At 42.3% G+C, this 14,287-nt stretch overlaps 3 protein-coding genes and 1 long non-coding RNA gene across 8 annotated transcripts; 2 read left to right on the top strand and 2 right to left on the bottom strand.

Annotated features, from left to right (window-relative positions):
• Positions 1-461: 461 nt before the first annotated feature.
• LOC124204509 lies at positions 462-2,220 on the bottom strand. Its single transcript, XM_046601594.1, has 4 exons — positions 2,079-2,220; positions 1,838-2,019; positions 1,599-1,762; positions 462-1,540 (listed from the first exon to the last, which is right to left on the bottom strand). The coding sequence occupies exons 1-4, from the start codon at positions 2,218-2,220 to the stop codon at positions 535-537; spliced, it is 1,494 nt and encodes a 497-aa protein (XP_046457550.1). The 3' UTR covers positions 462-534.
• LOC124204512 lies at positions 1,533-4,022 on the top strand. Of its 3 annotated transcripts, none has more exons than XR_006878946.1 (6): positions 1,533-1,547; positions 1,614-1,782; positions 1,855-1,909; positions 2,000-3,047; positions 3,256-3,565; positions 3,633-4,022. It is a non-coding gene; the product is annotated as an uncharacterized LOC124204512 (long non-coding RNA). The 3 variants fall into 3 exon arrangements; XR_006878945.1 differs by having other exon boundaries at positions 1,614-1,909; positions 2,000-2,120; positions 2,654-3,047; XR_006878944.1 differs by having other exon boundaries at positions 1,614-1,909.
• Positions 4,023-4,028: 6 nt separating this feature from the next.
• LOC124204504 (ER degradation-enhancing alpha-mannosidase-like protein 2) lies at positions 4,029-6,256 on the bottom strand. Its single transcript, XM_046601589.1, has 5 exons — positions 5,779-6,256; positions 5,575-5,713; positions 5,487-5,510; positions 4,660-5,427; positions 4,029-4,593 (listed from the first exon to the last, which is right to left on the bottom strand). The coding sequence occupies exons 1-5, from the start codon at positions 6,158-6,160 to the stop codon at positions 4,125-4,127; spliced, it is 1,782 nt and encodes a 593-aa protein (XP_046457545.1). The 5' UTR covers positions 6,161-6,256; the 3' UTR covers positions 4,029-4,124.
• Positions 6,257-6,355: 99 nt separating this feature from the next.
• Positions 6,356-13,185, top strand: LOC124204497 (titin-like). Of its 3 annotated transcripts, none has more exons than XM_046601575.1 (6): positions 6,356-6,613; positions 6,722-6,811; positions 6,903-7,184; positions 7,242-7,531; positions 7,596-9,843; positions 10,645-13,185. In XM_046601575.1, the coding sequence occupies exons 2-6, from the start codon at positions 6,730-6,732 to the stop codon at positions 12,735-12,737; spliced, it is 4,995 nt and encodes a 1,664-aa protein (XP_046457531.1). In that variant the 5' UTR covers positions 6,356-6,613; positions 6,722-6,729; the 3' UTR covers positions 12,738-13,185. The 3 variants fall into 3 exon arrangements, with proteins under 3 accessions (XP_046457531.1, XP_046457530.1, XP_046457529.1); XM_046601574.1 differs by having other exon boundaries at positions 7,596-10,245; positions 11,047-13,185; XM_046601573.1 differs by having other exon boundaries at positions 7,596-13,185.
• The last annotated feature ends 1,102 nt before the right edge of the window (positions 13,186-14,287 follow it).

Below are 14,287 nucleotides of genomic sequence, written 5' to 3'. Positions count from 1 at the left end.
TTCTGTTTTCGAAATGGTTATCGCGTCGGAAGCAAAGTGTAATTAAGAATTGTGAATCTGCTCGAGTTTAACAGCAGTAAATTTAAGATCAAGAATAACACATTCTGGCAATCTACTTTACAATTCAAAATCCTTAGGCTTTTTCCTGCCAAGAAATAATTTTTTTTCTCATTATTGTCAGTTACCTTCGTGTGAGGAGTGTTGGAGACGGATATGTAGAATAGGTAATTCCTCAACATGCTGATTAACTTCGTATTGGTAAGAAATTTCTTTTGTTCGTTAACCATTTCTAAAAAAACAAACTGGAGCATCTTTGATATTGAAAGCCTTGTACGATGTTTGCTTATGCTTACCCTGTATTCGTTTACGGTAAAATAATCCTTTTCTAATGGGTTTAGGCAATCCATTAATTTCATTACTTTGAAGAGAAACAATAACAACAATAATGGTTTGCACGGAAATGCAGTGTATTGGTTCTATTTTAGTCGCGATTATGATCGTACAGCCTGCAAAAAGTCCTGTTCACTTGACACACTAAAATAACTGATGCGACAATAACAAATCCCAATTGTGCTTATCCAGTAATTCCTTCCAAGTGATCCAGTCTTTGTGTTTGATTCTTTCACACCAAGCTAAATGGATTTCTTTTAGGGGATTTGTGTCTCGAAATAGAATATCAATCCCTTTTTTAGAGACAGATGGACAGTGATATAATTTAAAGTACTCGAGATTTCGGAAAGAGTGTTGGGTGGCTGCTCCATGAAGGATTTCATCAGTAAGAGCAGGACAATTCGATAAACGAACATGGGCAAGTGAAGGTGAGGACAAAAGGGCGACTAGATTTTCGGTAGTTACCGATCCGTACAGATCCAGGAACGCGAGTTGATCACTCACAGGATTTCTTGTTGGCATTTCTTCGCTTTTCGACCAGGTCGTTTTTAATCGTTGGACTGAAACAGTCAGAGATTGCAAGTTAGGACAAGACTCTATGATGGCCTGAATATCTACATCATTAAAGAATCCTTTTAGATTCAATTTCTTCAGTGTAGTTCCAACAGTCTGGAGAAGAGGAGCAACACCTCCATGGAATGTAAGACCTGGAAGGAATGCGTTGTGTTTGATTTCAAGTGTGTTTAGATTCTCTAGTGAACGTAGGCTCAGAAGATCAGCGTCAGTCAATCTTCCATCTCGCCATATAATGTGAACCTTTGTTATGTTAGGACACAGAAGGACAGATAGTTCCAGACTTTGACTTTTATAGATGGTGTTTTCAAGGATGTATAGTGATGACAATGAATATTTGGGCATGTTTAGCAGCTTTTCATCTACAGCTTTTTGAGCTATTTCTGCGAGACATTCGAGAAGGGATGTGTGATACAATACCTGTAACTCGGGTAAATTTGAAAGTGCCAATTGAATCCCTTTAGTTGTTACTTTTGATCCCTCCAGAACTAGTGCACAGATGGATTTGCAATTTCCAACGACGCACAATCCCCGAATTCCATCATCTGTCACATCGCTGTATCCGGCATATAGTTTTCTTAACAGTAAAATTTATTTTAGAAAAATAAGCAATTCAAGGTGAAGTAATTTAGTACCTCAATTCTGTGCAGTAGGTTCCAAGAAGCTTCATGCAATCGTCCCCAGCTCCAGAAAGTGACAGCTCCAAAAATTGAAGCTTTGAAAACTTGGGAATGAAGTTCAAAAATTCTCCATAGTATTTGCTATCACTGGAATAACCAAGCACTAACGTCTTCAAGTCCTTAAAATTTTTGAAAAACCGTAAGAATCATTCTCGTTTCTTAAAACATTGATGTGTATTTTCTTAGTTTCTTACCGGAATCTTTAATCCAGCTAATCGGAGCACATTGATATTTCCTCTCCAACATTTAAGGTCCAATGTTCGTAGGTGCGGAGTTATCATAAGCTCGACAAATTCTACTTTGTTAATGCTGAAATAGTATTTGTTTAATTTCGTTTCTCTGAATTCTTTGGCTAGTTCTTCCAACACAACTGTGGCTGAAATTGATGGATTAAAACAAACACTTTACAGGGTAAAACAAAAATGACTAACTTACGCAAATGCTCAAACGGACTGCTCGTGTTTTCCTCTAAATCCGGTGAGCCCATACCGACTTTTTTATGAAAGTAATTTTCATTGTCCAAAATAAAATCAACGCAGATTTTCGACAGCGACCTAACACTTTTAACTCGCGGCATTTCAACTGAAATTTCGATTGAGTGTAGGCAGTACGCGCAACACCAAAGTTCCTTGACAAATTTTTTGGCAGGCTTGACTTAAAAGTACCGTAAGAATAAATGACCGAAAGACTTCTGATGGAATCTTTAAAACGTATAGGTGACTAAGTCACCTTTGTTGTCCTTCAAAAAAAGAAGAGCATTATCAATCCTCGTGGGAGTGTTACACATAGTTCCCCGTTTGCTGGACAAGGTGACGATGCAAGTTCAAGGGTAAACATTGGTAGGGGAAGAGTCTCATATTGATAAATTGAGATTGCTCTAGGGAGATGATCAGTTTTGACATTGGAAACAATTTGTTTCTAGTTGACATATGGTAACAAAGTTTGGAAATTTTTTTCTTGTTTGTGCTATTAGTGTCTATTTTGTATGTTAACGAAATAATTTTTTACAGACTGGGTGGATGGGCATTGACGCGACATCCGTGTAACAAAGGACAATCTGATTGAAAAATTACATACGAAATATCTCTTTGAGTTCGCGCCCTTCTCGACTGCCAATGTGCCATTCGGGAAAAAAGGTTGTTGAAATTGAATCAATGGAAAAAAATATCATTTAATTTTAAATAATTAATTTTGTTTAATCGGCAAGAATTATTACGTTTTTTATATTCATGTAAAATGGTATTTTCTGTTATAAATTTATCATACACCTGTAGATCAGTTTTTCTGTTGTGGCAACGTAGCAAGCCACTTTCAATTTTACTTCAAGCATTTTTTGTGCAAACAAGTGGTTTCTGCCGTCCACGTTTAGTTTTGTTTAGACTCTTAATTTTGAGTGTTTGAAGGGTAAATTCATAGATTTTCTCGTTTCATATTAATTACGAAAATAAATTGCCCACATGCATTTCAGTAGTTTTAAATTTGTGCTATATTTTCAAGTTCTGTCTTGTGACGTGCCTAACGGGGCGTGGCAAAATAACCGTTCCTTAATTCTCGTCGATTCATTTCTCTCAAATGTTAATTCGTATTTTGTTTTGTTCCTTTTATCATTCAGTATGAGATTTTAAGGTGGTAAGGAGATTGGAATGTCGTGGGATAACGGATTATTCAGACCTGGATTTCCCAAGACAGAGTCCTTTGAAAACCCATACAACACCCAACGGCTAGTGGGAGACTTTACCCCATTTTACATCACTATTGCAATCTGCACAGTGTTCTTTGCCATTATCTTGATCTTGAACATTATCTGTTGCTGTTCTGAACGTTACAAGAGCTACTGGCAGGATCCACACACAGGCAATCGTTGGATTCTCTCTCTTTGGGTCACATCACCAAAATACCAACCACCTCTAACAGTTTAACTGGTAAGCTACTTAACAGAAATATATTTTTTTTAAATAAAGTAAACCCAAAATTACTTTTTTCCTTTAGAGAGCTGTACCTCAAAATGTTTCACGTGTATTGGCCTACATTGGCAGTTGTTGCCTTGTTTGTTGTTTGTGTAATTGTGTTGATTTTACGTTTCTCCGACAAGTGGTGCGGCGCTAGACACAGCACTTTGCCTGCTGTTGGGGCGTACGAATCCACCGAAGACATGGAAATGGTAGCTTACGACCATAGCGTCCACACTGAAAAGGAATTTGCCGTATAATTTTAGATTCTGTTTGTTAGAGAGAGATGTAGCTACATTCCACACCTACTGAATCCGTCCACCATGCCTTCACAATTATCTGACATTCGAAGGATTATCTTTTTTACATTTTTAAATCTACCTGTAACGTCCTATTGACGAATCTCAAATAAAACACATTCTGGAGATTATTTCTATGGTTTTCATCGAAAAGTATCAACTTGCTTTATTTCTCAACAATCTTTGGTCCAGGACAAAATGTACAAAATAACTTTCTTTTAAAAACTGTACACTTAGATGTCGCAAACTTCACCACCGATGCAAAACATCTGCATGAACGGAGCAGCCTCGCAGGTCAACAAAGAGTAAAGTGAAGATCTTCTACGTTTTCCTGTCCATGATTTAGAAGCAGCTGATGATGCCGAGCATGTGGGAGGAGATTTGATCCAGAGAAATGACTGCCAGTGAGGTTTTTTACAAGTTTCAATCGAAGAGGAAGACACTATCGATAATTTATCATCACTAGATTCGGGTGAGTTTCTTTTAGACGACCGTTTTGGAAACCAAGCCTTTTGCCAAATATCTCGCTCAGTTGGTCCATGGCAGCAATCCAACGCTCCAACGTCCATAGGGTGGGCTTCAGTGTTGAAAATGTAAGCTCCGGTGTCTAGCATGCACGATCTGGAAGCCACTCGATGAGGTTTGCCCGAGATCCCTTGGCCATGGATAAAGTTCTCCGTGTCAAACAGCAGGTACAAGTATCTAGTTGAAAATGAAATATAGAAATTCTTAAATGCATTTTAAATGTTTTCAAATCTCATGACATACTTTGTTGTCTCTGCAAGAAAGAAGGACTCCATGCGATCTTCTAATCGATGATCTCGAGTGTCTTTGACAGTTGCGTAGCCACACGGAGTCCTGGTGCTGTGTTGGATCGCTCGAAGAACATCTTCTCCCATCGCCAGTAAGTTTTTATCCCTGGTTCCTTGGTAAAGGAACATGAGGGACTCGATCAACTCCGGTCTGAGGGGATAACCTTCCCTGTTGGGTCGGACTTCACGTTGTTGGACGTCGTACATCTCCGGAACGAAGCCAATGTGCTTCAGGACTTGATGATAGTTGAGGATAGACTTCATTGCATCGGAATTTTTCCCTATTGTGCTGAGAACCCCGGGCCAATAGGCTTCCAGGTTCTGGAAAACTGGCAATGAAACAGTACCTTTTGTCATTGTGACCCAAAAATACCAGTCATCCTTGCGCATGTAACGTTCAATGCCGACGAGGTGATGCCAAAACATTTCCATTAGCTCTGGTCGACCTAAAAGTGCTGAACCTTTGACGAGGTATTCGTAGTACGAGTCTATAGCAGCTCCAATTCCAGAATCAGTGGCTACCCATTGGCCAGTTTCGACGTTGATGTGGTTACCAAGTAAACCTAAGCTAGAACGATGATCCCACAAGGATTTCAAAGCTCTCATAGCTACCGCTTCGTATTCAGGATTCTGCGTCAACCTCGATAACACTCCGAATTCGACTATGAAGGTACCAACACCGGCCGTGCACGTTACTGGAGTTTCATCTGGAGGGACTCCATACCTTTAAGAAGCTAAGTTTATGTACATGTAATTTTGTGTCATAACTGATTAAAAATTCACCTTAGATTGACTGTCCCGTACGGCCTATATTTAATAAGCAAGAATTATTACTTGTTTTATATTCATGTAAAATTGTATTTTCTGTTACATTCCAGTGGAAGAGTTGAATGCTGGCAAGAGTCTCTTGGCAGCATCTTCTGCCAACCTCAAAAGAGGACCATTACAAGGCCATCCTGGTTCCAGTTCTATCCCAGATTTGTGGCTGAGTAAATGTGCACTAAGAAGTCCTATAAAAGAAGATAATGCAAGATGTTATGGCAGGACAGAAGAGTGAATCTTTTAATTGATTTACCTCCAACAATTCGAATATTTGTTTCAAACACAGATACATTGATGTCAGAATCAAAGCTCTTTTTACTCAGAACATCAACAACACGTCTAAACTCTGTGTGATTGCCTAAGACTGCAAGCGTTGAGAGAGCATCAATCAATGTCAAGGAGTAGCTTCCCCAAGTGTCGACACCTCTGCAGGTTAAGGGCTGTAGCTCGTCAAGCGGATAAGCATAATTCAGGTAACCATTATATGCATGATAAAAAAGCTCTTTCACTTCGGCTCTCAATTCCGACAGGTGTTCTTGTGTGTAAAAATTTTCTGGAATAATGGGTCTTTGTGCACTGACGATATCCGAGTCCCTCCAGACTAGGATGAAACATAATGTAAGCCAGTGTCTCATTTGACTAAACAACCAAAGAAAATTATTGTGGTAAACATGAAATCATTTTTCGGCTTCTGCCATTCAAGTGTTGACAGCTCACTACTGATTCTCTCGCCATCTATTGAGCCGTTTCTGAGAAAGGTTCAGAGCTTCAAAATACGATTGATAGATGGCGAAAGTGAAGAGTTTCAAATTTGGCGCGCTGATCGTCTTACTACTCTCTGCACGCCATTGTTGGTTGCAACTTGGAAACGGTTCTTGATACACATACACATTGACCGCGTAGACGCATAAACTTGCAAGCTTTCTATTTAAGATCCCCGCCAGTTTCATACAATTGTTTACCCAGTTTTGGAGTCTTTGCGTCTGGTTTTTCTCGTGGTAGTTGATTTTAGCTACAGAGTGACTTGTCAAACCAAGAAAATTGGGATATCTATTACAATTCTGTAGCGAGGTCTCGACGACGCCAAGGTGAGTAGGTGTTGGTTTGTGCACTTGGTGTGCGGTATCCAAGTGTCCAACAAGTGTATACATTGACTGTTTATTATGTGGGAACTTATCTGATTCTGTTGAAACCAGATTTAGGCATGGCTGAAATATCAGTCAAGCTTCCGAAACCAAAGTATGGCCAAATTGTGGTGCTGCAAAAGAATGGTGATGAGCCCAGAGGTAATTGTCACACCTTTGTGCAGCTCATCCTTTCCGTTAACATGTCATTCCCTGCTGTGACATATTTTTAATTATGGTTTTTGTATTTTAGGCCATGGGTTTCCTTTGACCTCTACAACTTGTGTGGTTGGCCGGTGTTTAAAGTCTGATATTCGTATAACTTCTGCTGATGTCAGTGATACACACTGCAAATTTCTGATTGATGAAGTCTCTGGGGAGGCCTCAGTAGAAATTCATGGAAATGAAACCGAAGTCAATGGGACACATTTTGAAGCCGTTAGCTTGATTAAGCTCAACCACAAGGATGTTGTTTTAGTTGGTGGAAGGAAACTGCGATTCGAATATCTACCACCTGACTATAAACCTCTATCAAGTAATTCATCACATCTTACATTAATGTTACAAACTAAAGTATGTTTTGTTCTATTAGATAAACCTGTTGCAGAATCAACAGATTCTTTCAGTGCTGAAGTTGTTGATCTAGAAGAGAATGGTGATGTTGTCGACAGCAATGCTGAAAAAGAGGAAGACATTGCGCCTGAAGTGCCCTCTACTCCATCACTAAAGCGAGTTTCCTTTGGGCCCTATCTCAGTCCAGAGCAGTTTGACAACACATTGCCACCTGCTACGCCGATCAAGAAAGGTGCAACTCCTCGTCGTTCTACGCGATATTCGGGATTAAAATTTATCCGAGCTCCTATCGATTCGTTAATTGAGGAGGTACTTAACACAAAATATTGTATACTTTACGTCCGTATATTCAAAAATTTTTGTAATGATTTAGGAGGGCGGTTTAGAAACGCCAGCAGATGAGAATTTGGTGGCGAACGATAAGGAATGCGTAGACGAAACGCTAGAAGATGCCGAAGCCTCGGTTTCCAGCGTCACTTCAGTCGATGAAACTTCTATCCTTGACAAAACCAGTCCGTCGTTAGCTGAAGCGACTGAATTTCTTGAAATTTCCGCTCGCGCCAACTTGGACATGTCATCCATTGATGCCATGTCGACCATGTCAGATGTTTCAAACATTGCTGTCGTTCCTTCTGAGTGCTGTTCTTTCCTCGACGAACCTGTCGAAGAAGGCGATTTTGAAGTTGTTGAACAAGAAGACACTTCATTATTTGATGATGATCTTATTGGAGCAGAGATTCCCGTTCCGGAGATAACGACACCTCATCTGACCAACGGCACTACTTTATTGAGATCATTTACAACCTCGTCATTAGTAGAAAATATGGGAGAAGAGGAAGAAGAAGGTATCACTCTCTCACCGGAAGACATGTCTGAAGGGATAAATGGTCACACCTCAACCGTTGAATCGGCTGCCCAATTAGAAGAGGCTGAAAAAGAATCGGTTCCTGTAGAATCCAATAGTGTTCCGTTATCACCTCAGGCGGATTACACTGACGTTCGTGGAGTTAAACAGCTTCTGCAGACACCGAAACCGGTTCCAGCCACCCCAAAAGCTGATTATACCGATGTAGAAGGAGTCGAGCAGCTGCTGAAAACTCCTAAGAATGCAGTCACTTCTCCTCATTCACCCAAAGTCAACAACAGCGATGTTGAGAAAACTCCGAAACCAGTTGCCCTTGAAGTAAATGATGATCTGCCCAAGGATGTCGTTCCAGCACTCGAACCAGTGGCCAAAGTCGAAGCTGTTTGTAGTGTTAGTGTCGAAAAACTGATTGAAACTCCCGAGTCATCCCCTCAGATGAAGAGTCCCGAGATTGCCAATAGTCCTCCAGCCGACAGTAAAGTACTCGAAAATGTGGGAGAGCTTTCTAAAACCCTCGGTGCTGAAGCACCTGAAACATCTAAAGTCGACGAATCCGTCCTGGAAGATGTGGATAGGTTGCATCAAACGCCAAAGACTCCGTCTGACGATTCTAAATTGAACTGCACCGACCTGGAAGGAGTTGCCCGTCTTCTCGAGACGCCTAAAACGACACGATCCGTTGTCGTTGCTGCCGCTGGCGTTGGAAAAACACCTGAAGCTGACTACACTGACGTCCGTGGCATTAAGAAGCTGCTTCAGACGCCTAAACCTCCACCAAACACGCCCAAAGCAGACTATAGAGATGTCAGAGGTGTCAAGCGACTTTTGGCTACTCCTAAAGCAACGCCCGGTACTCCTAAAGCTGACTATACTGATGTCGAAGGCGTCGATCTCCTAATGAAGACACCCAAAGCAAAAGATCATGTGAAGGAAAGTGATGAGAAAGAGGTGCCTGAGAAAATATTGGAAGAGTCTACACCTGAAGCCCCGATTGAAATTGCCAATGCAACTGAAGACATTGTCGATGCAAAGGTTGACGAAGGCCAGTCCCTGACTAGCGAAAAAGAAGAAATCCCGCTCGAGGAGGATGAAGTTGAAACGAAGGTCACTGAGCCACGACGAGGCCAGCGAGTGTCGCGTACACCTAAAACGCCCAATGTACCATCGAAGCGAACAGCTTCGCCATCCGAACCAGAAGAACAAAAGGACGAATCATCTGTGGTAGAAAAAAAGAGCTGCCCTTCAGATGAACTCGCCGAAGTTACTTCAGTTGACGATTCGGAAGTATCCGCGAAAATACCAAGTGAAATCGAGCAGCAGGTGGAAGAAGAGGAATCTGTTGCCGCCAGTGCTCCCAAGAGAGGGCGTAGAGCCGCCGCTTCTAAAACAAACACACCTAAAGCTGATTACAGAGATGTCAGTGGAGTCAAGCGGCTTCTGAAAACTCCCAAAGCCGACTACTCTGACGTGGACGGTGTCGAACTTTTAATGAAAACACCCAAGGCAAAAGATCCTGTCCCTCAGATTGAAGAGGAAGAAAAGAATCTGGCCGTTGTTGAGGAAGAAGTACCTGCGAAAGTCGTGGTGGAAACCGCATCCGAAGCTGATCAACAATCCTCTGAAACTGCTGAAGAACCCGTCGGTGATGTCGTTGAGAGTGTTGAACAAGTCGCTGCTACTGCTCCACAGATGGATATGGCCCAGCCTGTCGTAGAAGAAGAACCTGTGGAGAAAGAAACCAATCCTCCCAAACGAGGTCGCAGAGCTGCTGCTGCTAAAGTCAACACACCCAAAGCAGATTACAGAAATGTCAGTGGAGTTAAACGGCTTCTGAGAACTCCCAAAGCTGGCCCAGGAACCCCTAAAGCCGACTATTCTGACGTGGAAGGTGTCGATCTTTTGATGAAGACTCCTAAATCCAAAGATCCTGTTCCACAAAGTGAAGAGGAAGAAAAGAATGTGGCCATTGTTGAAGAAGAAGAAGAAGCAGTTCCCGAGAAACTCGTCGTGGAATCCACACTCGAAGCTCAGACTTCTGAACCAATTGAAGAACCCGTCAGTGATGTCGTTGATGTTGCCTCGCAGATGAAAGAGGAAAAGCCGATCGTAGAAGAAGAAATGAAAGAGGAAGAACCAGAAGCCCCCCTTCCAAAACGAGGTCGTAGAGCTGCTGCTACCAAGCCAGACACACCCAAAGCGGATTACAGAAATGTGAGTAGAGTTAAACGGCTTTTAAAAACTCCCAAAGCTATGCCCGGAACACCTAAAGCCGACTATTCCGACGTGGAAGGTGTCGATCTTTTGATGAAGACTCCTAACTCAAAGGATCCTGTTCCTCAGATTGAAGAAGAAGAAAAGAATCTGGTCGTTATTGAAGAAGAAGAGGAAGTACCCGAGAAACTCGTCGTGGAATCCACACCCAAAGCTCAGACTTCTGAACCAATTGAAGAACCCGCCAGTGATGTCGTTGATGTTGCCTCGCAGATGGAAGAGGAAAATCCGGTCGTAGAAGAAGAAATTAAAGAGGAAGAACCAGAAGCTCCTCTTCCAAAACGAGGTCGTAGAGCTGCTGCTGCTAAAGTCGACACGCCCAAAGCAGATTACAGAAATGTCAGTGGAGTTAAACGGCTTCTGAGAACTCCCAAAGCTGGCCCAGCAACCCCTAAAGCCGACTATTCTGACGTGGAAGGTGTCGATCTTTTGATGAAGACTCCTAAATCCAAAGATCCTGTTCCACAAAGTGAAGAGGAAGAAAAGAATGTGGCCATTGTTGAAGAAGAAGAAGAAGCAGTTCCCGAGAAACTCGTCGTGGAATCCACACTCGAAGCTCAGACTTCTGAACCAATTGAAGAACCCGTCAGTGATGTCGTTGATGTTGCCTCGCAGATGAAAGAGGAAAAGCCGATCGTAGAAGAAGAAATGAAAGAGGAAGAACCAGAAGCCCCCCTTCCAAAACGAGGTCGTAGAGCTGCTTCCGCTAAGAAAAGCACACCGAAATTTGACTATAGGGACGTCAAAGCAATCGAGAAGCTTCTGAAAACTTCTGCTGCTGCTCGCGACACTCCTAAAGTCCATTGCACCGACGTCAAAGTCGTTGAACAACTCACGAAGACCCCCCAATCCAAGAATGTGGAATCGGAAAGTGAAGTTGCGGAAGAGTCATCCAAGAATCCTGTCGAGAAAACAACAACTGAGGCTGCTCCAGTGGACAAGACCGAAACAACTGATGAGCTGGCCAACGAAGAGGAACAAACTAAAGAGTCTGAAGCCGAAAAGGATGTCATTCCTGCTAGACGAAGCCGCAGAGCGGTTCCTACTCCGAAAACCAACACTCCAAAACCGGCTAGTCGGTCGAAACGGAAGCCACCCCAGTCGGAACCGGAGATCCAGCCTGAAGTGAGTGACACAGTTGAAGTTCCGCTCTTACCTGCCACCGAGAAGGAGGAGCCAGCCGTCGTAGAAGAAGCATCGAGTGAAGAGACTTCTCACAAAGCGGAAGAAGAAGAAGTTCCAGTCAAGAGTGTCATCACACCTAAGCGAGGTCGCCGAGCCGCCGCTGTCCCAGCGTCCAAAGTTGAGACGCCGAAGGCTACTCGATCAACAAGGGTTAAAAAACAGTCAGAATCGGACAGTGTCCAGGCGGAAGCCGAAACTCGGCCGGTGCGATCCAGGAGAAGAAAAGATGACCTGTTTAATGACGAAAAATTGTCATTGTCACCTGTCGTCCGTCTCTGTCAGATCGAGGTGCCACAGACACGTGTGAGTACTTCCTCAGACGAAATGGACAAAGAAGTGAACAAAAGAGTTTCATCGTCCAGCAACGATGAAGTGGCGCCAGCTAAACGAGGACGTGGTCGACCAAAACTAATTAAGAAAGCAGTACCGAAAAAAGGAAAAGCTGTGGAAGCTCCTGTTCCGGACGTTGTGGAACCCGTTGCCTCTGCGGATGAAATGGAACAAGTCGAAGTTAAACCAGCCAAGAAGACGACTCGTCGAGCCACATCCAAACAGACTGTCGAAAAAGTGGAAGGTGCGCCGGAAGAGAAACGGCGTCGTGGTGGCAGTAAACCTGCTGCTGGTTTAGATGATGTCGAAATGTTGCACGAAGGCAAAGGTCATGCTGCTGATATCCATGCGAATCACATGCCGGATGACCTATTGCAGGAAACCAACGAGGAATCCACTGCAACAACTTCATCTGGTCGACCCATCCGCAGCAGAAAAGCAACATTGAAAGTCCATTTTGATGTTGCTGGTGCGGCGGCTTCACCAGTCAGATCCACCCGTTCCACCAGGAAAACAACGGCAGCAACAGCGGCTTCATCACCCCCGGATAAGACAGTGTCTATTCTACTTGAACGCGATCCGGACATTGACACTTTGGCTGCCGTTGGTCCAGCCAACGAAGATGAAGAAAAGGTACCCACCTCCACTGCTACCAAACGTCCACGGCAGAAGAAGGTGCCAGCAGCTGCTGCCGTAGTTGCTGAAGAAAAGGAGGACACAGAATCTCCGGCCGCACCTGCTGTGAAGCGGACCCGCGGTGGTAAGAAAGTCTCGACCGATTCTGATGTACCAAAAGTGGAGAGCTCATCTCCACCTCCCGCTGCCCCATCACCTCGTCGTACCCGACGCACCCGAAACATCTAAACGGGAGATAAATCCTAAAACAATTTCCTTTTGTTTCCTTTTTTTTTTTTAAAGTCTTTTTTTTTTCTGGTTCACCTCCCATCATTTTACCAATTATAATTTTGTTTGCATATCGGAATCTATGCTGCTTTTTGGGTTTCATTATGTACCTTATTTTTGGTCCTTTGGCTTCGTGGATATTTATATCATTGCATAAAGGCCCAGTTGATTATAATTCTTCTTTTGAAATGTTTTTCCTAAAATTTCATTCTTAATGACTCCAGAAGAATTTTTTAAGAAAGGGGGGGGGAGTAGTTCATTCATTATCTGGCATGAAGCATTCAGTGTATTATTGATTTGATAATATACGTGTTATTGTCAATTTGTAATTGATATTGCACTAACGCTGAAAGTCGCAAGAAACGCGTGCTTATCTTTTCCCAAAAATACAATTACATAGAGACATTCAGGCAAAATCGTCATTTATCATTTTGCATTCCGTTCTTTTACCACTAATAATTTGGTTCAAACGTTTTAATTACGATAGCAATTATATTTGGTTTTTAGCTAACTTGGGATCGTAGTCCAATCAAGCGTAGAAGTCTGGAGTCTGGACCACGATCACTCATTCGAAAGTGAGCTTCGTTGTCGATAACATTTTTTTAGTCATCAAGCTAGTTGGTAGGTTTACGTCCGATGCTACTTCTGGCGACGAGTAGATCCGACAGTGCTGCAGTTAAGTTATTTGCATGAATTTGCGGTAGCAGACGACATCTTTTTAGTAGAGTAAAAGTACTTGTTCTATTGGAGAGTCTTTGACAATTTGTCGCAGTGAAGTTTTTTCAGTGTATTCATTTCATTTATTCATCTGGAAACCCTTGAAATTGTCAGGGATATGAAAATTGGTTTTGATAGGAGAAGTGACTTCGACAAATAACGCTCAGTGTGTCTTGTAAAAATGTTGCCGAAACATAGCACATCCAGTTTACCAGAAAAGTTCGTCGGAAAACCTTTGACTTCCGATGAGGATTTTAAAGTAAGTTTCACGTTCTAATTAACGATTATTAGTTGGGAAACGCAGCTCATTTTCAGAAATGTGAAATCCTAAACTGTTTTATCTTTTTCTTTTTTCTGACGCTAGACCGATAGCCTTTGATCATTTTCCACTCAGTTTATTTACATTTACTTTTCACAACATTGCACATCTCCCAAGAAATTTATCGATGCTACTGTAAAAAAATTTTGGGCGATGGCTGTCCGTTTCGGTTACAGCAACAAAGCTCACTTGTTAGATTTTTAATAATGTGTTTTTTTTTCTACTTCCGGTTTTCTCGTTTCAGTCAGTAGTTCAGTAAATATTCATTCGACGCACAAAATAACCTCATATTCGTGATCCTCGTCGAATTTGTGGTAAAGTTCATGTTTTTATTTGTACGTACGAGTACTTCCGGTTTTGAGAATTATCCTGAACTATAGTTCAGGAAAATTCTCGATTTTGGCCAAAAATTGGATTTCGTTTAAATTACACTTAATCGACCCCAAATTTCATGGAGATCACGAATCTTTGGTTT

Source organism: Daphnia pulex, chromosome 10 (genome assembly GCF_021134715.1).
Source record: "Daphnia pulex isolate KAP4 chromosome 10, ASM2113471v1".
Classification (NCBI taxonomy): Eukaryota; Metazoa; Arthropoda; class Branchiopoda; order Diplostraca; family Daphniidae; genus Daphnia; species Daphnia pulex.
Note: the sequence above shows the minus strand (reverse complement) of the source record. Positions and strands in the feature narration are given on the sequence as shown.

Coding starts and splice junctions, on each gene's coding strand:
- LOC124204509 (XM_046601594.1), bottom strand. CDS start 2,220: ATGCCGCGAGTTAAAAGTGTTAGGTCGCTGTCGAAAATCTGCGTTGAT. Junction 2,020..2,078: donor CAGTCCGTTTGAGCATTTGC/GTAAGTTAGTCA, acceptor CATCAATTTCAG/CCACAGTTGTGTTGGAAGAA. Junction 1,541..1,598: donor ACCTACTGCACAGAATTGAG/GTACTAAATTAC, acceptor TTTACTGTTAAG/AAAACTATATGCCGGATACA.
- LOC124204504 (XM_046601589.1), bottom strand. CDS start 6,160: ATGAGACACTGGCTTACATTATGTTTCATCCTAGTCTGGAGGGACTCG. Junction 5,511..5,574: donor TTCAACTCTTCCACTGGAAT/GTAACAGAAAAT, acceptor TATTAAATATAG/GCCGTACGGGACAGTCAATC. Junction 4,594..4,659: donor TTTCTTGCAGAGACAACAAA/GTATGTCATGAG, acceptor ATTTTCAACTAG/ATACTTGTACCTGCTGTTTG.
- LOC124204497 (XM_046601573.1), top strand. CDS start 6,730: ATGGCTGAAATATCAGTCAAGCTTCCGAAACCAAAGTATGGCCAAATT. Junction 6,812..6,902: donor GAATGGTGATGAGCCCAGAG/GTAATTGTCACA, acceptor TTTGTATTTTAG/GCCATGGGTTTCCTTTGACC. Junction 7,185..7,241: donor TGACTATAAACCTCTATCAA/GTAATTCATCAC, acceptor TTGTTCTATTAG/ATAAACCTGTTGCAGAATCA.